Here is a 22,993-nt window from a genome sequence, read left to right on the forward strand (position 1 = left end):
GGAGCCAAAGATGGGCAGGGGCTGCAGCAGCATGGCATAACTGCATCGATCTTCCTCTTTCAGTTCTGTCCTATTGACCACCCACTCTTATGCACACCCACAAAGCAGTAAAGGAAGCTATTCCCAGGGTGGCCGTCCAGAGAGCAAAAGAAGGGCCACAGTGTCTAGAAAGTTAGATGATGGCGAGGGCCCCATGAAATCAGGCATCTATCTGTATTGCTATCTATCTATACATCTATGCTGCTACCATTACTTCTGTTCAGCAAATGAAGTGCTTCTGGACATTCCACCCTCAAAGCGCTATAACTGCCACCTTGGCAACAGAGGAGCTGGTGAAGGAAGAAATTAAAACATTTTGTCACGTTAATAAAATACCTGTTTTGCTAATAGCACTAGCACATATAGTGATTTTTAGCTGAACTCTAAAAGAGAACCAGAGCAAACTTGTGTGAAGTGCTGTTTGATGCTTTTATAACTCTATCTTTCTATTAATCTATCTATCCTGTTGATCCTAAAATATCACAAATAACTCCCTGTTTAATAATAATAATAATAATAATAATAATAATAATAATAATAATAGATTATTTATACCCCGCCCATCTGGCTGGGTTTCCCCAGCCACTCTGGGCAGCTTACAACAGAAAAATGAAATAAAATAATTAAACATTAAAAGCCTCCCTAAACAGGGCTGCCTTCAGATGTCGTCTAAAAATCTGGTAGCTGTTTTTCTCTTTGACATCTGATGGGAGGGCGTTCCACAGGGCAGCCGCCGCCACCGAGAAAGCCCTCTGCCTGGTTCCCTGCAACTTGGCTTCTTGCAACGAGGGAACTGTCAGAAGGCGCTCGGTACTGGACCTCAGTGTCCGGGCAGAATGATGGGGGTAGAGACGCTCCTTCAGGTATTGATTAGCACTTCCCATTTGCCGTACCTTGCAATGTTTCTTGCATTTAGGACAACCTGAGCTCCGCCATGTTTTCTCCATTTAATTCATCAGAGCATAATGCTGATCTGCTTTGAAGTCAGTTGCAAAACTCTTTTTGGCAGAAGTGGCGCAGGCAATATCTCAGCATGTTTATGGAAAAGATTGTGATAACGATGCTAATGCAAAGTCGCACCCCTGAAGAGTAGGTTTTTGTTACCGACGGGAGTGGCTGAGCAATAAGTAAGCAGGACACAGATACAAGTGAATCAGTAGATTAATTCCAACTCATATGTCATAGGTTTATTAATACATGCTACATACCCAGTCAATGATACTTGAGTTACAATACTGGTGGCATTCCAAGTCATGCCACTTTTATATATGAGCTCATTGCATGATGGGCATCTGTCCCTCTATGTCAGGGAAATGGCCCTCCCAGGATCTCCATCTGGCCTTCACAACCCTTACCAAGCCACTCCAGGCTAAACCACTCACCCGACCTGCTCTATGTCCTTCTTGAGTGATTCTTCCTGGTTGGACTCTTGAGCTCTGATCCCGCCTCTTCCTTGCCTTCAGAGAGGGGTGTGTCTCTCTGTGTTGAAACTAACCTATCGTCCACACAGAAACACACCATTTGTTTCAACTCGCCTGTGGGAACAACTCAGAGGCTGCGAAAGAATGAAGGATCATAACAGAAAAAAATAGAGGAATCCCTGAAAATGACTATGAAATGCAGTAGAATTATGATATGATTAGAGCCTTCTGAGCTTGAAGCATGGGAAGCCCCGAAAAATTTATAATTTGGCAGAATAGTTGGATTATTTGATATGTATAATTTGGAATATTTAATGTGATTTGATTGGATCAAGTGGAAAATTTAATAAAAATGATTTACAAAGAAACTAACCTATCGTACGAAGGTAAAATTGGCATTCATTGCTCTGCCCCCATTTGGTTTCTGGTGCTGCCCACCACTTGCACATAAAGGTAAAGGTAAAGGGCCCCTGGATGGTTAAGTCCAGTCAAAGGCGACTATGGGGTTGCGGCCCTCATCTCGCTTTTCAGGCCGAGGGAGCCGGCGTTTGTCCACAGACAGCTTTCCGGGTCATGTGGCCAGCATAATGTAACAGCTTCTGGTGCAACAGAACACCGTGACGGAAACCAGAGCGCACGGAAATGCTGTTTACCTTCATGCCACAGCTGTACCTATTTATCTACTTGCACTGGCATGCTTTCGAACTGCTAGGTTGGCAGGAGCTGAGACAGAGCAATGGGAGCTCACACTGTCATGGGGATTTGAACTGCTGACCTTCCGATCAGCAAGCCCAAGAGGCTCAGTGGTTTAGACCACAGCGCCACCTGCTTGTGCGTACCACCCCCCCTTCTTATGCTACCAAGGAGCAGACAGCTGGCTACAGCACAGCTGGTATCCAGACTAGGTTCTTTTTCTGTGAGGATTAGGCCATGTCCTGATATCCCCAATTTTGGAGGACCTGCACAGTGTACAGTCCCACACCCTCCAACATTGCTCCAACGAAAACATGGATGCCCTATTCCATCATCATCATCATCATCATCATCATCATCATCATCATCATCATCACCAACACCGCCATCATTACTATTATTATTATTACCCTGCCCATCTAGCTGGGTTGGACCAGCCACTCTGGGAGGCTTCCAACATATTTAAAAACCTAGTAAAACATTTTTAAAAAAACTTTCCTACATAGGGCTGCCTTCAGATATCTTCTAAAGGTTGTATAGTTGCTTATCTCATTGGCTCAAGGGTTGCATAACTCTATACTCTCCAACATTTCTCTGATGAAAATAGGGGCTTTCAAAAATATAGACTTATATTTAGCTTAAGTTAACTTATTTCTCAGTCAGAGACTGAGAGGGCTGCTTAAGGGTTAAGGGTTGCAACCCTTAATAAACCACAATGCCAAGAATTATTTGAGGGGGGAAATGTGCTTCAAATGTCCTTAAGGTATAGTGTATACAGTACTCAGCAATTCCCTTCGCCTATATCTAAATGTGTCATGTTACAAATTTGATATCTGTTGCAAAATTCCTTTGATGTAGGATGAGTTTCAAAACACCATAAGCTCTAAATCCTCATATTATTTTAGTAGCTATAGGTGTGCACGTCTCCTGCAATAATTACCTGTCCTTCAGGGCCTGTTTTTGTTTTGTTTTTTTGTCGCGGCCGCTCCTTGGATTTGGTGCCTACAGATATAATCCTTCAAAAAGACAACAGAACCAGGCACTAAATGACAAAGGAGGCTTTGATACATCCTTAGAGAATGGGATGAATAATTCCCTGCCCAAGTTGAAAATGTCTGAACTGGTGCATTCTGGAAATCCATTTATATAAAATTATAAACCATATCCACAGCAATCATGCCTTCTCAGAAGTAAGCCTTTCTGAGTTCAAAGGGACTTTCTCTCTGGTAATTGTGTATAGGATTGCTGCCTTAGCTTTCCTTGCCTCTGGTTCAAGTAGTTTTGCCTTTTTCTGGTACAAAATATTTCACTTTACATCTATTTCCTTACTGAAATCTACAGGACTATGCATGAATATTTTTGCATGGTTGATTCTTTGTGGCAAAAAACCCCTATGTTGGGATCTTCAAACATGGCAGACACCAGGGGGAAATTAATTGTGTGTGGGGTATCACATGCAATTTGGGCTTCCCTCCTCCTTCCTCTCTCCACAGGCGAGACCTGAGCAGATAGAATCACAGATTCGTAGAGTTGGAAGTGACCACAGGGGTCATCTAGTCCAACCCCCTGCAATGTAGGAATATTTCACTCAATGTGGAACTTGAACCCTGAAATTAAGAGTCTCGTGCTCTTCCAACTGAGCTATCCCTCTCAGATAGAAATGATTCTGATAGGCTGCATATTACTTTAATTTTTTTTAAAAAAACAACCAGGGTACATTTCAACAAAGTTTATATGACAGCACAGACTCCAGTCTTGCACCTTTCCAAAGCTTTGAAGAATATTACGCCACATGCCAGTGGGTTGCCACTATCCATACTCATAATTGCCATTGTTGGTGGTGGTGGTAGCAGATGGAATGCCCCAAGTGTGAGCCATGCATTGCAGATACCACACACAGTGTCTGAGCAATATAAACCAGAATGGGTGTGAGCTGATGATCTCCATGGTGGTTGCTGTTGGGCAATGTCTAGGCCCAGGTGGCTCTAAGGGACCCAGGTGGCTCTGTGGGTTAAACCACAGAGTCTAGGGCTTGCTGATCAGAAGGTCGGGGGTTCGAATCCCTGCAACGGGGTGAGCTCCCGTTGCTCGGTCCCAGCTCCTGCCCACCTAGCAGTTCGAAAGCACATCAAAGTGCAAGTAGATAAATAGGGACCGCTCTGGCGGGAAGGTAAACGGCGTTTCCGTGCGCTGCTCTGGTTCGCCAGAAGCAGCTTTGTCATGCTGGCCACATGACCCGGAAGCTGTCTGCGGACAAACGCCGGCTCCCTCGGCCTATAGAGCGAGATGAGCGCCGCAACCCCAGAGTCGGACACGACTGGACCTGATGATCAGGGGCCCCTTTACCTTTACCTTTTAATGTCTAGGCATGGCATTGTAGTGCATGTTCTAGGAGAGATGTGCCTACTCCCTCCCCCCTTCACCTCCTCCTCCAACAATGCAGTTGGTACAGTACACCCTGTGACCTGGTGGACCTAATGATGGAGGCACTCTTGTGCTCAGTGCCTGGTCCATTATACAGCCCCGTGTTTTAACTAGTGCTCAGTAGCAACCATAGCTAGTGCTGGGCATAGGCTAACCAGACTAGCATGTGCACATATAATGCATTAAAGTGCTTTAACTGTTAGGTTTCGGGAATCCTTGCTTTGTTCCTCCAGAGCAACACCTTTGAGTTTTTGTGGCTTTAATATGCTGCGACTTTTGCATGGTCGCGCGCAGCCCCCTGATCCCAGAAGGCTGGCAGTTCGGATCCCTGGTAGTTCGGGGCTGGCATCGCCTTCCTAGGTAGGATGCCAGGGGTCTCCGCCTACCCGAGCCTAGCGTCCTATCCTGCCTGGGGAGATGTTGCCAGGGGGTGGCCAGGTAAGGGGAGGGACTGTCCGGCTCACACAATAGAATTTGAATCTTACCTCCAAGCACCAGTTGGTTCCAGAGCTTCTCCCACCCTCCACACCCTCATTCAAGTTCTTTTGCAGGTTAACCTTTTCTCGGAAAGGAATTTTCCTGTATTGGCAGGTTTCACCTTTCCCGTTGCAATATGTCACACCTTTGGCAGTGTCAGGCCTTGGGCGGAATTCTTTGGCGATTTTCCTAGAGGGAAGGGCGTGATGCGGAGACCTCACCCCCCTTGTGGCAACAAGATTGGGGTATTGGGGGAAGCCTTGACCATGCCAATAGGCATCATCGCTTCTCCCTTCCAGCGGCGGCAAACAGGGGGCGGGCTCTCTCTGCTTGAACATATGTTCTCCAGAGCCAGCCCCAAGCCCCATACATGTAGATAACCCCGAAGCCTCACAGATCCCTGGCTGGGAACTGGAAAGGATAACGCCCAATGCCTGAGCCAAGGTCTCCCTACATCTGAATCTTAATAAAGTTGTGGCCAATTTGAATCCCATAGCACGTTGTCTTGCGTCTTTATTCCGCTCAGGGGGTCGCCTGGGGGTTTGGGGGGACTCTGCCTGTCCACGCAAATGTTCTGTTGATACAACCACTTTCGGCAAGCAGTGTCATAACAGCACATCCTCAGCATATCAAAGATTCTGTAGCTTTGAAGTCTCCGAAACATTAGCTTTGCTAATGAACTTGGCTTGTGTGTAAGCTGCTTCAGTTTGTTGCACCTTCGCTTTCTGATTTTGTTTTCTGCCTGATGAGACTTGCCTTTGGCTCTAGGTAGAGGTGTCAATCTTTTGGGGGGGGGGAGGAGGGAGGGCAGGTAAGCCCTGCTTCACATAATTGATTGCAAGACTCACCGCACGCACACCCTTTGAATGGCAATGCCCATCAACTTTGGAGGTGGGGCAGACCCCCTCAAATATTTTATGGTGGGGGGAGCAAAGGGACATCGGTCCCTAGGAGTTGGCTCCTATGGCACTTGGATTCTAAAGAAGATGGGTCAAATGAACATTGCTAGCTGCATGCATGCATCAGGGGGACTTGCGTGAGAAAGACACTATTTATATCTTCTTTTTGAAGTCACTTCAGCCTCAGATGTACCCCTACATTGTAAAAACTCCTCTAAGATAGTGAGGTTCCTGCTGAGATAACTACTTCAAAAAACCCTCCAATGATGCTACCAAGGCAGCGCAGTGCCTGTTTTGTTATTTAGCTGTGCTATTTTCTGCTGATGGCATCTGCTCCTGCGTTTTGAAATGTGCTTACCTATACGTCTCCAGATTGTCGGGAGAGAAGATACATCTTTAACTCATTAGCTATAATGCATACATTGTGAAATAGGGGCAGAATCGTATCTCTTATCGCAATCGCTGGACTCACAAAGGAGCACATGTGTCTGTTCAGAGGAGCTTGACTTTAATTATTATAAACTGCTCAGACATTGACTAATACTCTAAGTGTACTGTAGGTCAATTTGTAAGAGATTCGCAATGAATTGCATCTCCTTAAACCTCTAGTTATGAACTTAATTCGTTCCAGAGGTCCGTTCTTAACCGGAAACTGTTCTTAACTAGAGGCATGCTTTTGCTAATGGGGCCTCTTGCTGCCGCTGCACCGCCGACACACAATTTCCGTTCTCATCCTGGGGCAAAGTTCTCAACTCGAGGTAACTCTTCCAGGTTAGCAGAGTTTGTAACCTGAAGCGTTTGTAACCTGAGGCGTTTGTAACTTGAGGTACCACTGTAGTGTCTTTAAGAAACATGGTTTATTCAACAAATGTACACCTGAGAATTGTGGAGGAGGCAGAGTTCACAGGATCTACATCCCAAGAGGGGCTTGGCCTTTCCAGCAGCATAGCATTGGATTTGGAGGGATCCTAAGTACCAGCTCTGTGTCTCTCTGTGAAAAGCCTCCTTTAGCCAGCCAGCATGTCTGCTGCCCTTCAGTCCCTGCATGGAATTCCGCCCACTTCCTGCTCCTTCTTCCCAGAAAAACCCCTGCTCCTAAAACTTCTGTTGCAAAGGGACACCCTCATTTCTTGCGGTGACGTCACTCCCTCCTTTTAATCCTGGCAACCTCCCTCTGTCCCTGGCAGGGCCTTCTGCCTGGTTGATGCCTTCCATTGAGGGGCTAATGGCTGCCTGCCAGCACCACTGTTTCTCCAATGACCCACCAGCACCAAGTTGGCCTCATGAGGAAGTTAAAAGGGTAAAGGACCCCTGACAGTTTACAGTCACAGACGACTCTGGGGTTGCGGCGCTCATCTCGCTTTACAGGCTGAGGGAGCCGGCGTTTGTCCGCAGACAGTTTTCCCGGGTCATGTGGTCAGCATGACTAAGCCCGCTTCTGGTGCAACGGAACACCGAAACCAGAGCAGCACACGGAAACACCGTTTACCTTCGCACCAGAGTGGTACCTATTTATCTACTTGCACTTTTTGGGCGTGCTTTCAAACTGCTAGGTTGGCAGGAGCTGGGACCAAGCAACGGGAGCTCACCACGTTGTGGGGATTCGAACCGCTGACCTTCTGATCAGCAAGCCCAAGAGGCTCAGTGGTTTAGACCACAGCGCCACCCGCGTCCCTTCATGAGGAAGTTAGCTGGTGCTAAATCCCAGCCTTTGCTAAATTCAGAAATATATGAGTTTTCTCCAATTTGGACACTTCACTGAATGCAGAGATTACAGGGAGTCTGCCCCCCCTCCCCCATTTCATAATAATAGAAAAGCTGGCAGAAGGACAGAGCTCTCCATTTCTCATCTGCCAGCAGAGGTATTTCTATCTCTCCATGCCTAGTTATCTTTGAGTGCTTAGTTACATGGCCCTACAGTACAATGCCATGTGCACCACTTTTGTCTTCATAGCTTGTGTTACATCAGCCAACCAGCAGGCTAAATGCTAAACTTCCTTTAATTATCTGTGCAAGGCAAACATTTTACCACTTGGCACTTATGCCACCCGTCAACTTTTATACTCTTATTAGTACATGTTGCCACTGTAGCACTGCACCCATAATGGGGAGACAGAACTACTCTGAGGATGATAATATCTAGCATCTGTATATGGCAAATTTCAGGCTGTGAAAGTACTTTGCATACATTGACTTACCAGTCATTACAATAGCCTTGCAGGCAACAGGCAATTATTGCTATAACATCCACAGCAGAGATGTGTGAGTGTGGGGAGGGGTGCGGATGAGATAATAGTGGTTTGCCAAATGCAAAGGGTTCTTGACTCCAGTGGGATCTGAACCAGGGACTACCCGGTTCATGGCTTGCATACACGTTCTCACTCAGCAGGCAATTTTGGTTATGGAAAAACCTTTGAGGGAGCATCTGACTTCTACTGTTAATGTATCAGAGTAGGACACATTAGGAGAGATCAAGACTAGGCTGCCAAAATTCTAACGAATTTTCAGAGAAGGTGAGTTTTTTTTTTTTACTTTGTTTGTTTGTTTTGAGGGTTGGCAATGCGCCGCCCTTATTCCAAATCCTCAGATGTGAGGCAAGAATATCTAGGGAAGGTGATGGATGTGCTTGAGTCTCAATCTTCACCTACACCTTTTTTCACGTAAGGGTGATGCTGCGTGCAGCATCAAGCCGTTAGCGTTGCGTAACAATGTAAAACAACAGCAGTCACAAGACAGCCTGTAGCAGTTCCTAGAAAGCTCCAGAAACTGCTTTTTACACAATGCTATGCACTTACAGTGAAACACTGGTGATGTTCTGTACAGCTATTTTGGCCAAGCCATGTGCACCTGTCTTGCACCTAACATCACATACGATGCTATATGAGGTCAGGTGTGGAGCACACAGAAAGGGGTTTTGCAGGCATCTCTGATCATCAGCTCCTGCAAAGGCCTGTGCACAGCATTTTGCAAGCACAATGATTAGTGTGTGTTTTTTTTAGCAATGTCTCTTGTAACATCTTTACAAATCAGTTTCATTTGTTGAGACATTGGGAAGAAAAGGGGGAAAGAGGTAGAGGAGTAAGCATGGACCAATGGTAACAAATAGTATGGGAAACAGCCTTACTAGAAAAATTAACCAATAAGCTAAAACTGACACGGGGACAAATAGAAGAAGGTGGCTTCATCCCGGTATGGTTCCCCTTTATCACATACATAGCCCAACAAGACAACGACAAAAATCCACCAACAGCATACAAATCAATATGGCTAAGCCCATGACCCAAAACACCCACCCACCCCACTCACACACAAAACAAAGAACACTACAGCCAACCACAAATGAACAACCATATCCTAGGCCAACCCCAACATCTCTCACCACCAAAGGAACGCAAGCGAACAGCAGAGAAGCTACACAAACAAAAAGCCCACATACACTAAGCAAAATAGAAACATCATCACCCGACCCCAGCACAATGATTAGTTGCTTGGCCTTCCATAGTGTAGTATACAGTTCTTTGAAAGCACTGACAACCAGCTGATTTTCAGGGCTTGCAAAACAAAGGTAGGCTCGTTCCTTATATTCCCTGCCCACACATGTCAAATTTGAATGAAGTCAGGTGAACTTTTTTGCACAGCACGGTGCAAAAAAGCCCCATTGATCAACTGGTCACTGAGCTTTGCAAAACCCAGTGCACAGCACTATTAAAAGCAGGTTACCTGATATCATTGTGACATCAGGGGATTGAAAAGTGAGAAGCCCCACCTACACCTCGAACTTGGCCCAAGTGGAGGCAGGAAATGAGGATCCAGCTAACCAGCTTGATCAATTTCCCTACCCCCCCCCCCTAGAAAAGGCATGAGGAAGAGGTTGTTGAACTCTCAGCTTCCACCAGCCCCGGTCAGCTTGGACTATGATCAAGAACGATGGGAGATGTAATCCAACAACATCAGGAGGACTACAATTTCCCCATCCATTCTCTATAATATGCATAGGAGTTCCATGGAATAAAGGCAATGAGGAAAGAATGACCAGAAGATCAAAAATGTGACAATCACTACGTCAGCCACATTAATTGTGAATGCCACCACTGAATCACTTGCAGACATTAAAGAATAGTTTCATGAAATTGATTTGTGGTTGTTTTTAATGCTTTCAAATTGTTGGAGTGTAAGGCTTCTGTGCGTGAGTTATAGATGCACCATGCATGATTGTTAACTTTATACCTGTCTGTTCCGTGCTCTAAATAAGATTCAGTGATGGTGATTATTACCAAGTATTACCATCAATGAACAAAATTTATTTTATGCCTCTTACACCAGCATAATTAGTCAGATTAAATTTCTATACTTCCTTAAAGATTTGTAGATGCAAGCTAGATCTGTGCCAGTGGAGGTGGAAGAGGATCATTATAAATGACCCCGGTCCATAGGAACACACATCACTCTCCATTAGACTCCTTGAAGGCAAGGTAAATGTCTATCCTTTTCGGGGGTGATTGAAATTTTGGATTAAGTTAAGGGGCTTTGCAAAAATAGAAGTTGCTAAAGAAATGGGTGGGGGAAATGATCATTGCTAACATGCCTCGTGTCTGGCATTTTGGAGAAGGAGATTATGCTAACCCTAGTACTGCTTTTACTGCACCCCCCGTGACCTCCAGGTCTGGCTGGCTGGCTTTCCCAGGCCACAACCTTTCCTAGGCCAAATGGCTTCATAGATCTGCTCTTGCCTGGTTGAAATGCCTGGCCCTGGCCGCTGCTGGTATGTGGCCCCTGGAAGGTTGCCCATGGGAGAAAGTGACTCTTGGGCTGAAAAAAAAGTTATTTATCCATGTTCCATGCTCCATCAACTCTCAAATGGTAGAGCTATTCCTTAACGGTACTACTACTTCCTGTTAAAGTCCCCCCCCCCCCGGACAGAAAGCAAACAAATATGTTAGAATTTTCTCCCCATCCTGCTGATTTCCTACATGCTGGGAGAGTGTTTCTTGGATGTCTGCATCCAGCCATTCAATTCCCACATCTGCATTCTGAGTTCAGGAAATGCTGTACCTCTTGATTCTGGTTGTTTGCATAACCTGGTGCTTGGCTGCAATTGGTAATCTGTAATTTTTCAGTGGGTATATGTAACATGTAAGAAATTTAGTGGGGCTTCTTTTTTCAAATCTTCATGCAGTGGAACCTTACAAAGAGATGCAATTCAGAAGCCACAGATGCTCTTTCTGTGGTTCCTATTCTTCTTATTTCTCTTCTTTTTTCAGAGCTTTCAGATTTCACAATGACCACCCTCAGTGAAGCAAATGCTAAATTTGCCATAGACTTTTACCACAGGCTGGTCCATGAGCACCCATGTGAAAATGTCCTATTTTCTCCCGTGAATCTCACAGCGGCAGTTGGCCTGCTCTTCTATGCATCTGGTTGTGATACTGCAGCTCATTTGGAAAAGGTATGTATCCACTACCACAACCTTAGGAAGTCTATAGGAAGTCTTACATGTGCCACTTTAGTGTATTGATTGCCTTGTAAGTTGTACTGTACATCTTTTTCTTCCCAATATATATTATTACATTAAAAACAACCCACAACCTAACAATGTTTGAAAAAGTGAATGAGTAGGTGCCCCAGATTTATAGTAGTAGCTATTTAGCAGTAGTAGCTATTTATTTCTTAATTGCCTTCCACAAATATTGCTCCAGGTGATGTACACAATTTTAAAAACATACATTTAAAAAGAGGATAGCTCAGTTGGTAGAGCACGTGACTCTTGATCTCAGAGTCATGGGTTCGAGCCCCATGTTGGGTGAAGGATTGCTGCATTGCAAGGGGTGGACTGCATGGCCCTGGTGGTCACTTCCAACTCTACAATCCTATGATTCTATATATGCACAAGCAATTTCACTTTAGATTATGCACTAGAGATACGTTTTCCAACACTCTAAGCTAGCTGCCCCCAACCTTGCACCCTCCAGATATTTTGGACTTCAACTTCCATCAGACTCCAGCCATGTTTTGTCATCCAAAACATCTGGAGAACACCAGGTGAGGGGAGATTTCACAACAACAATAACATCCTGTTTGTAATATTGTAATATTCACCCATTATATCCAGTCTTTGGAGAGTAGCCATAGCTATAGCTATTGCACGCAGAAAGTCTCCATCTTAAAAGGATAAGGTGGAAGGTAAAAGTAAGAGGTCTGCTTGAGATCCTGGAGAACAACTGTCAGGCAGGGTAGACAACACTGGGATACCGGTAGATGGACAATCTTGACTCAGAACAAGGCATCTTCCTACATTTCTAGTCTTGCTACATTCAAGTGTATTGTTGACGTGAATGAGCAATTGCATAATTCCAAGTAGAGCAAGTCAGCAACTGGTCTGAATACACATGACACAGCCCCACTAGTAAGCTAAGCTAGTTTAGGAAAACCATATATGTTAGTCACTCTGAGTTCTTATGAAACAGTATACTTTACAGCTTCTACTGTTAGAAGATTAATTGAAATCCAAGGAAGAGGAGATCAAAATATTCAGTATAATGGGACAGACCTCCTGGATTGTGCTGCTTCAGGCTGCAAGGTGGTGGGGATAGGGATATCAGTTAGAAAATGAAGATATTAGAAGAAAGACCTAATAAAAACACATATTGTTTTGTTCAATGGCTTGATTGTCTATACAAAGAATCTTATTATGAATGGTCTAAACCAGACTTGAAAAATGCGCAAGCCACTAAATCAAGGATAGCCAATATTGTTGGACTCCAACTTGCATCAGACCTAGTCAACATGGACAATGGTCAGGGATGATGCAAGCTATAATACAGGCACCCCCAAACTGCAGCCCTCCATATGTTTTGGCCTACAACTCCCGTGATCCCTAGCTAACAGGACCAGTGGTCGGGGAAGATGGGAATTGTAGTCCAAAACATCTGGAGGGCCGAAGTTTGGGGATGCCTGCTATAATATAACAACAGCTGTAGGTATCACAGTCCGGTTTACAGGTGGTCAGCTGAGGACGTCGGGACTGGGGGCAAGATGTCGGGGTGGGAGCAGGAACAGGAGTCCAGAAGCCAGGAATCAGGAAGCCAAGGGTCAGAGGGTCAGAGAGCCAGGAGTCAAGAAGCCAAACACAGCAAGGCAGGAAGCATGTTGCTGTGGCAAAGAGCCAAAGGGAAATGCTGACCTCCTGACAGATGGACATTATATTGACCGTTCCCACACTGAGGGCTTATCCACGCTTACTTTTCTCCATGCTTTCCATACATGGTCTGTACCTTAAAGCTCCGTACCCGAGTGCCCCTACTCCCCCCCCCTCCAGAGCATTTCCCGTGAATTCCTGCTCTTTACTGCTGAATTGGAGCAAGTGGCAATGCACAGAAAACCCAAATAGTTGTTTGCTCTGATTCAGCAGTAAGGAGTGGGTTTTCACGGGGAAAGCTCTGGAGCAAAAAAGAGAGGGGGGAGCTAGGACAGAATTTTTAAGTGCAGAACTGTGCCTGGAAAGAGTGAGGCTAAATATATTTGTGGATAAGCTTGAGCCACATACAAAACACCAGAGATATATAGGGTGTCACTCAGTATGGGGTGCAGGGGGGCTCAATAAAGTTTCTAAGGAGCAAAAGCAGGGAGGTTGACCTGTATCTCCCTGTAGCATGAGCCAATTCTTCCATAGTCTCAGAGAAAAGCACCCATGTATATGCTTGTTTGGAAGAATCCTTATTTAGGGGAAAGAATAATATCTCCTCTGTATGGATTTGGGTTCACATTTTATCTTTCCCACAAATAATAAACTATCTAGTATTGTCTCACTGTTTACTTTCATGACTGAAGATCTCTTACAATTCCATTCCAGATCCTTCACTGGGATGAACTTAAAGAGTGTGGAGCTCCAGTACGGAGAAGATATTTCGGGACAAGAGGAAGCTATGGTCGCTTGGAAGACAGACTAAGAACTCCTTTATATTTTCGTACCTCTCCAACAGTGGTATTTCTTTATTTAACTTTCCTTTATTTTGCTTGTGGCTGTGAAGCCTCACACTGGCTGAATTACCAGTAGCTCAAAGTATTCAGTAGTTTGGGAAACAAGCAACGCAGAGTCAATTGATAACTATTATATAATTGTTTCGATGAACTTTTTGCTGCCGTTTGCTTTATTTTTATGCTATTGTGCTAGATACAGTGATTGCAATGTTAATTTTTTTAATGCTATTGTGATTACAGTGGTCCCTCGACTTGCAAAGTACTCAACTTATGAAATTTCGAGTTATGAATGAAAAAAATGGCCGCACACTTACTTTTTTTTTACATCCGAAAGGAAAACAGTTTAGCGGTTTAGATGGGGTTTTCTCGACTTACGAATTTTAGATGCGGTTTACTCGACTTACAAATTTTTCCGTTTCCAATGCTTTCCTATGGGAAACCGCTTTTTCTACTTACAAATTTTTCGACCTACGAATGTGCTTTCGGAACAGATTAAATTCGTAAGTCGAGGGACCACTGTATTGCGAGTCGCTTTGAGCTAAACTGGTTGCTGGAAAAGCAGTATACAAATGTTATATCAAATATAGGAGGGAAGGGAATGTTGCCAGTTTAGTTGGGGGGGAAATCACATGCAGCAGATGTTTAGGACTGGGGATACATTTGAGGAGCTGGCAGGCTACAGTCAGAAAAACCGAAGGCAATAGATGTAGAAAGAGATATTTAAAAGAAAAGTGGATACAGAAAAAGCAAAGGACGCAGGAGAAAGGGAACTGTGGCAAGAAGAGGTTGACCAGAGAAGGGAGTTCTCTACAACTTTGCAACAAGATAAGGATGGGGATGTTCTGCTATGTGGGAAAGGGAAATGGAAAGATAAGCAGACAGTGGCAGGAAAAGCTATGGTGCTGTTGAAATCTATAAGTAGAGGGTTCACACATTTCAGAAGTTATTCATCTGATTTATGGAGGGCAGTGACAGGGGTTGGGCTACCACACTCTTCTCCACTCTCTCTCAAACAATTCCAATTGGTGTGGAGCATGCATTAATTAGAATGTGTCAAGGGATCTATTGAGAAGAGATGATTCCTATGAAGGGGAGAATGCATCAACTGCCAATGCATCAACTGGCTCTGTGTTTTCTTGGGAAGGGCCTCTGCACACTGCTTAATAGTTTGTTTTGCCATACAACATTAAATGGACGCCATTTGACATTCCACTGAACACAGCAGTGCATCGGTTTCATTTTAGGGCCTTCGCTCTCACGATATTAAAGAGGGGTTGCGTCTAGGAGCAGCTCCACGTGGCAGTCCTACAGACAGCAGGCAGAGACCCGAATCTCCATGTTGTCCTCATCAGGAGGTAATGGACCTGAATTGGGAAATGTAAGAGAATTAGTTAAGCTGTAAGAGCTAGTAACATAGCTGCCAAGTTTTCCCTTTTCTCGCGAGGAAGCCTATTCAGCATAAGGGAAAATCCCTTTAAAAAAGGGATAACTTGGCAGCTATGTAGTAAGACTTGATATTGTGTGTAGCTTCTAACAGCGCAATCCTAGCATGTTTACTCAGAAGTACGGGTGGAAGGGTGAGTCAATTTCAGTTCTCCCAGCTTCTCATTTTTCCAATCTTCAATTCAGTTCCCCACATTTCTGCGAAAAAATGCATTTTATAGATTAAAAAATCCTCATAAAATTCTTCAACATTTTAAAATAAAAAAATTCCTTCAGTAGCACCTTAAAGACCAACTAAGTTTATATTTTGGTATGAGCTTTCGTGTGCATGCACACGAAAGCTCATACCAAAATATAAACTTAGTTGGTCTTTAAGGTGCTACTGAAGGAATTTTTTTATTTTGCTTCGACTCAGACCAACACGGCTACCTGCCTGTAACTTCAACATTTTAGTGCAAATTTCTCCTAATAAACACATCTTTGCATGCAGTTTTTTTAGTTTTTTATTTATATTTTTCAAATTTATACATTTCATTAGTTTTACAATCAATTTAACATTTCCAAATTTTGACTTCCTTCCCCCTCTTTCTGCGGTTGGTTAAATTAATTTTTTAATATCTTCTGTATATCCAGGTTCATTTAACTTGCTCATTTATTTATCTACTGTAAATATATATTCTTGTAAATTTGCAGGTTATTACATTAATCCTGCTAATGTTTTTATCTGTTTACAATTTATCTGTAAATATTCATTTCCATTCTTTTATAAAAAGTTTGTTATCTTTGCATGCAGTTTCGACTGATACTCTATATGCATCTTTGCAAGCAATTTCTCCTATTACAATGCATTTATATGCTATATTCACCTATATGTTCATTTTTATGCACAATTTCCCCTAATATATGCATTTTTTGTATACAATCTTTAATTGGAGAAATGCATCACAAAATTCAAATAAGTGCAAATTTCAAAGGATGGCTATGAACCCACCAGATAGCCTTAAGCAAATCACTCTTCCCCATCAGCAATACAGAGTAAACCCTTGCAAGGTTATTTTTACTTTATTTTTTTATATAACTACTTATAGCTTTCTGGTTTTTATAGTTTTGTGGTTTAATTTTATGATTTCGATCATTTGTACTTCTTATAATTACAATATAATTACAATATTTTTGTAACCTGCCCTGCTTTCATAAAATGGTCCCAGGGCAGGTTACAAAAATAGCACAATTATAAAAAGCACAACTAACTACATAACTACATTTAGGGCTCAGTCACATGTCCAATTAATCAAGTGATGAACACACAGAGCTCAGATGTTTAGATGTATGATATAATGATATTAGTTTTGTTCCTTGAAGGTGCCTGATTATGAGTGTGAGAAACTCACAGCAGTCCATACTGCTTTCCACAGAATCCTTGCAGAACTCAATAAGCCCAGCACCAACTATGAGCTGAGCTTCGCCAACCGGCTCTATGGAGACCAGTCCATTGCTTTCCTTCAGGTAATTTCTGAACTGCTCATTATACGGTCCAGCGTTCAAAGAGTAGCGTCATATCTCCAAAACAGTTTGGTACAAATGCTTTAGCTGGTTTGCTAAACCTGGATAAATTGATGCTTGTTGTTAGCTGCTTAATTCTAGACACAGAGACAGAACTTTCAGTAATGTGCTAAATAATTATTCCTGTTTTCATACAGAAATTCCTGTACTGTGCTCTGAAACTGTACTTGACCGAGGTGGATGGAGCTGACATTTACAATGCCCCAGAAGAAGTACGGAGGCTGATAAACCTTTGGGTTGAAGTCCAGACACATGGTATTATTATGAAGTTTTTTTTTTCGGGGGGTGGGGGAGTAAGCTGTATGCCCGCAAGACCCCTCTCATTCCTGGATCCAGCAAGTGTTAACATCTAGGATTCAAACTCTTGGAATAGCTAGGCTAGCTTCCTGGTGAAGTAATAGCCAAAGTATGGACTGCTAAAATAACAAAGGAAGTGATTCTGTGCCAGACAGCAAATGGGTGTTAGAAAGACAAAGGCCAGAGTTGAGAGGGGAGGAGTTATGTTAGCTAGAAGTTAGAAGCAGGTGGCTGGGAAGCCACAGAGACAGACATGCCTGATTTCTGTTTTAATCCAATACTGCTACTATGGGGGAAGTAAGGCTCCCTTGGGGTGTCAATGCTATGAACCCCTCCATCGCAGGCTCAGGTTGTATATGTATGTAAATAAACCATAGACCATAAAGGCACTACAGTCTCCGCTGTCCCTCATTCTGAGAAAACTCGAACCCTGGATAAGTGCCTGGAACCCCTGGAATCTTGCACCACTCGGAGACTGGGGTGGCGTGCAATAGTATGAATTACTTGTGATCTGACGCCATCCCTTTGAGGCTAAGTGTATTAGCACACACTACAGTTAATGTAGCAGCAACCATTTGCCTAGTTAGTATACTTTGTATATTAGCAATAAAAAGAAATTCAAGTTTGCAGGTTTTGTTTCCCTTAAATGATTGTCTCTTCCTGAAGACATTAATGTTTCCCACAATCCCATTGGTTTATGGCTGGGCATGATGTCTTTTCCAGACTGAAACCTTCTTTTAATTATTAATGGGTAAATATCCAGAGGCCTTCTCGTATTTATTATTTACGGTATGTAGCACCATCAATGTACAGGACACTTTACAGGGTGACGTAAGCAAATAGATAGGTCCTTGCCTCAAAGAGGTCGCAGTGCAAGGTCACATCCATATTCGACTAAATAGTTGTGCTGGCAGAAGCAGGCACAATGCTTTCTGTGATGCAATAGGACTTTCCCCCTCTCCTCCTCACCATGTGCCCTTTCCAAATCTCTTTTAAATCTGCATGCTTTAATGTATGGTATGGACATGATCCCATTGTAAACATCTGGCAAGGAGACAACAGACATGGCTGACTCATCCTTGGTAACAATGGATGAATGTGAGTCTTCCTTCCTGTACTACAAATAAACTACAGAAGGCCTTACTCCTAATGTTGTTTTAAAGGTAAAATCCAGGATCTTCTCCCGAAGGACAGCTTTGATTGTCTCGCTCAACTTCTGCACGTGAACGCTCTCTACTTTAAAGGGCAATGGGATGTGAAATTTGACAAAGAACTCACCAGAGTAGATAGATTCTACTTGACTGAGGTAAGTTCCAGAAATATACCCGTTCCAGAAATATACCTAGAGCTTTGTATTTCCTTATGCTCTAAACGTTTTCAGAGCAAGAAGAGGACTCTAAGAAATTGTGTTTATGTGCATCATTGCTGGTTTCAGGTACTTTTCAAAGGTTACTCAAGCTTTGTTGGAATAACGGGATCTTTATGAGCTACATAGGAATAATGCAACATAAACTGCTCGACCTGGTTTCAAAGAAGATTCAAGCACCACTTTCTTTGTTGATCATATGAGTTGGGAAGGAGAATATAAAGCTGGTTCTATATTGTTTTCTGGGATTTTCTAGCTCTGCAGAATTCTTTTGTTTTTAAACAAGAGAACAAGTGAACAAAGGAGGGTGCAAGAACTTTAAAATGTCCTTGTTTCTAGACCAAGTCATAAGCAGATCTTGGTGGTGAAGGCCACAATGTATTAACCATCCTAGCCCACCATTTTACAAAGTGCCTGTGTCAGCTCCTAAGCTGCGCTCGCAGTTTCAGTTTCTATTGCCAGCAACTCCCTTCTGTATGTCCCTTTTCTCTGTAAGGCTCTTGTAAAATTCTTGTTGGTTGCACAACATCTGTGTGGCCTTTTCTTCATAACAGTCGGCCTCTGTTGTTTATCTCTAGTACAGGGGTAGCCAACATGGCGCTTTCCAGATTCTGTTTGATTCTCAACTCCCAGTGACCTCAGACAGTCAGGGATGATAGGAGTTGTAGTTCACAACATCTGGAGGGAAACACTGGTTCCGTTCCACGTTACTCAAATCTCCATTGCTTCTGAACATGAAGTTTACATGTTTAGTTATGATGGCTAAAAGCCACAGGTAGACCTATCTTCCTTGATCTTGGTCCACTTCTTTTAAAACACCATATAAAATAGTGACTGTCCTATCATTGCGAGACAATGATGTCTGTCAATTTAGTAATGTGGTATATGAATAAATATTTAAGAAATTTCTCTCGATACTACCGCCAATCAACTTAATTGGATGGGTCTATGTTCTAGAAGAGTAGTTCCTGTACTTTTTCTCCCACAGACCACTTGAAAATCACAGAGGGTCTTGGTGGGCCACTTATTGATTTTTCTGCCTCTTGTATCTATTGCATTCATTGGTCTGTGCTCAATGTTGTACAGTTTTTACAGATATTCTGCAGACCACTGAACCACAATTTGGGAACCCCCTGTTCTAAAGTTTTATATTAGAGAGGGATTGTATTCAGGGCCGTCTTAAGCATGCCTGGCACCCTGGCGCGACGGATCCCTCCGGCGTCCCCCCGCCCCGTTTCCCAGCGCGGCGGGCGGGCAGGCGCAGCGTGCAGCATGCAGCGCGGCTGCCGCCTGGAGGGCCAGCGCCCTGCACCATCCAGCCTGGCCGCCCCCTGTTGTGACGCCCATGCGCGCGGCAGAGGCGGCCCCAGGCCCGCACGCCTCGGGAGAGCGGCCTGAACAGCTGAGAGGCGCGCCTAGGGCTGCATCTGCCGCGCCTCTCAGCAGGCGCAGCGGGAGCAGCGGCGCCTCTGGTGGCCTGGCGCCTGGTGCCCCGCGCCATCGGACCCGGGCCTAGAGACAGCCCTGATTGTATTCATTTATGACCATACAAGTCATCATTTAAAAACATTTCAGTTGTTGTTTCCCCCCACCCCACCCCACCCCACTAAACTAAGAACAAGAACATGCATTGGGAGACCGGGCAATTGTTGCTTGTGATTATAACTTATTATGTGACTGGTGTTTTGAAATTTTAATGGGTGCCCATGATTCGAATTTGTCAGCATCTTGAGCCAAACAGGTGTTTTGAAACTCTAAAAGGATTTTAGATGTGTCTGAATTGGTTAACCTGTCATTTCAGAGTTTTCTGCAGATCCGTTACTGACAAGAACAAAACTAATCCACAGAGCATAGAGATGAGTTGACTTTCTGTTTTCCTTCATATTTCTCACAGGACATTTGCACAAATGTGCAGCTGATGTACCGGAAGGGCCAGTATAATATCGGCACAATTGAGGAATGTGGTGTGCAGGTGCTTGAGATTCCCTACAGAAACAATGAGCTGAGTTTGTTCATATTGCTGCCCAGAGACTGTGACCCTGAATCTCTTCAACAGGTAACATTCTGGTGATTCCTCCCCCTTCCCATAGGGCTAACATCTCCTTTGCAAATAGGTTCTGAAACTGAAGTTGCTTGTAGTGCTGACAAAAGCAAAAAAGCAAAGCCCCTCATTTTTCTGCTAGGCTTGGCAATCCAGAGGATCACTATTGCTTGCCAGCAGTTTATGGTTCAAGTTTGGGCGTTGGGAACATAGGTTGGCATCAGTGAAGTGCTTCCACTAGTGCAAGGACTTTGGATTGCACAAAGGAGGAGAGGGAAGAGAGGTTCAGTTGCAGAAACAGAGGTCCTTGCACTAGCGGAAGCACTTCATTGGACCTCACCTATGTAAAACTGCCTTCAACCAGGCCAGGTGATTTATCCAGCATTGCCTACTCTAGCGTGGCAGTGTTTCAAATGCATCATATACTATACTGGAGATGCCAAGGATTGAAATTGAGAGCTTTTACACCCAAAGGGCAAGCACTATCACTGAGCTGTGGTCACTGAGTTCCTGTTACACATTTCCTACACTTCCAACTGCAGTCAGTGTGAACCCTCCCAAGTTGGCTGCTGTTTGGTTATCAAATTCTTTTACTTTTGCCACCCTCTGACTGTGGTACCCCTGCTGTGCCACCCCTGCTCCCAACTCCAATACACAGTCTCTCTTCTGGACAATTTAGCTGTGGTCTGAGGTAAATGGACCCAGCACAACCAGGGAATCACAAACTGGTCCCACCAACTTTGAGACTCTAGAAATGTCACATTTGACTGTTCGTAAATTTTACCCTTGTATGAGCAGCCCCTCAGTATGAAACAATTAAAATAAACATTTAGAGGTACAATGTGCTAGGACAATATTCTTGTGTCGATGTTCGTTGCCAAATTTATGTCATGCGGTTATTTCCTATCAAAAAGCTCATTTTACAATGATATCTGAATCTGGTTTCTTTTATTGATCAGTGTATCATCAATCACATCACTGTCATTTGTTTGTACCTCCAGCTGGAAGACGGACTTAGCTACGACCAACTGCTCAACTGGTCCTGCATTCTGAAGCCAGAAGAAGTTGAGGTGGTGATCCCTAAGTTCAGCTTAGAAAAGAGCGTGGAAGTTAATGCATACTTAGACCTGTCACCTCTGACTGATCCCGAGAAAGCGGATTTATCTGGCGCAACCACAACAGAAGGTGTGGCTCTGACTCACCTTGTCCATGATACTTTTATCGAGATTGACGAGGAGGGCAGTGAAGAAGCAGAGGCCCCCGCTTGCCCAAGGGATAGGCGTCCACGTCAGGAACCAAAAGCATTTCTGGCTAACCATCCTTTCTTGTATTTTGTCCTGCACAAATGCACCCAAAGCTTTATTGCCTTTGGCAAATTTGCTAGACCAGAATAAGTAGCACTCTAGTGGCTGGGAATAAAACTGATATAAGCATAACACAGCTACAGAACAGTGAGAGGTAGACAACATGAGGCATTGGGTGTCAGGAATTCCTTTTATAACAGTGCTTGAAACCTAGCAGAGCATAATCCAGAATAAAACATCTAAATCCTAAATCCCCCCCTTAACCCTTTTTATATGCTAATATTTATATGGCTGCTGGCAAAAAGCTTTTGAAAACTGCTGGAAGTTTTGCTAATCTTTTAGGGTGACCTTTGTCAGCTAGATTAGAATTGTTGCATGTGCAAGACTTTTCTCATAAATCCCCCCCACCCAAAAGAACGTGAGTAACATTTTTCTGTACCACTGATTCTTAATAAAAGCAAGCATTCAAATAAAACATTGTTGTCATTTTGTCTCCAAAGATGTATGTTTCACTCAGTCAAACATGTTGATGCATATCAAGTAAGACCAGCCATGCTTTTATTTTTTCTTTTGGTACTGAGGCAAATCTTTGGTTTCCCCCAAACCTGCTGAGTCCTGGTCTTTTCTACCTGGTCTTTTCTACCAGGTCTTTTCTACCTGGCTTGGGAGGGTGGGGTCCTGGTTGACTCCAGCTACAAAAACTGAGTCTGCTGAACTCACTCTTGGGCTGGGGTGTTGTTTAGGGGTTTTTGTTGGGGGAGGTTATTGCTGATCTTAATTTGTTGTATTTTAGATTTTATAATTTATGTGCAACGTGTTCGACCTGGTTGTGTATTCTTTGATGTTTTACTGATTGTTTATGACTACTTTTGTTACGCTGTAATTATGTATTTTCTCATGTTGTAAGCAGCCTTGAGCATGATTTGAAGTATGGAAAGACGGCATACAAATAAAAATGATGTATTATGTATGTATGATTCCTCCCTATTGTGTGGGTACAGTGCCATTTTGGCTACATATGAATCCACATTCAGAGAATGAGGTTCCCT

The 22,993-nt window shown here is 43.7% G+C and overlaps 1 protein-coding gene across 1 annotated transcript; it reads left to right on the forward strand.

Annotated features, from left to right (window-relative positions):
* The first annotated feature begins 4,942 nt into the window (after positions 1 to 4,942).
* Positions 4,943 to 22,115, forward strand: LOC118090130 (leukocyte elastase inhibitor-like). Its single transcript, XM_060278242.2, has 7 exons — positions 4,943 to 5,015; positions 11,215 to 11,399; positions 16,736 to 16,879; positions 17,074 to 17,191; positions 18,397 to 18,515; positions 20,461 to 20,655; positions 21,642 to 22,115. Exons 1-7 carry the CDS (start codon positions 4,943 to 4,945, stop codon positions 22,032 to 22,034), a joined length of 1,227 nt encoding a protein of 408 aa, XP_060134225.1. The 3' UTR covers positions 22,035 to 22,115.
* The last annotated feature ends 878 nt before the right edge of the window (positions 22,116 to 22,993 follow it).

This window comes from Zootoca vivipara, chromosome 8 (assembly GCF_965207765.1).
Source record: "Zootoca vivipara chromosome 8, rZooViv2.hap1.1, whole genome shotgun sequence".
Lineage (NCBI taxonomy): Eukaryota > Metazoa > Chordata > Lepidosauria > Squamata > Lacertidae > Zootoca > Zootoca vivipara.

Bases quoted from the DNA above. Each gene is read 5' to 3' on its own strand.
- LOC118090130 (XM_060278242.2), top strand. From the start codon at position 4,943: ATGCCAGGGGTCTCCGCCTACCCGAGCCTAGCGTCCTATCCTGCCTGG. The intron at 5,016-11,214 runs GTAAGGGGAGGG...TTCTTTTTTCAG, and splicing joins TGTTGCCAGGGGGTGGCCAG to AGCTTTCAGATTTCACAATG. The intron at 17,192-18,396 runs GTATTATTATGA...GTTGTTTTAAAG, and splicing joins GGTTGAAGTCCAGACACATG to GTAAAATCCAGGATCTTCTC.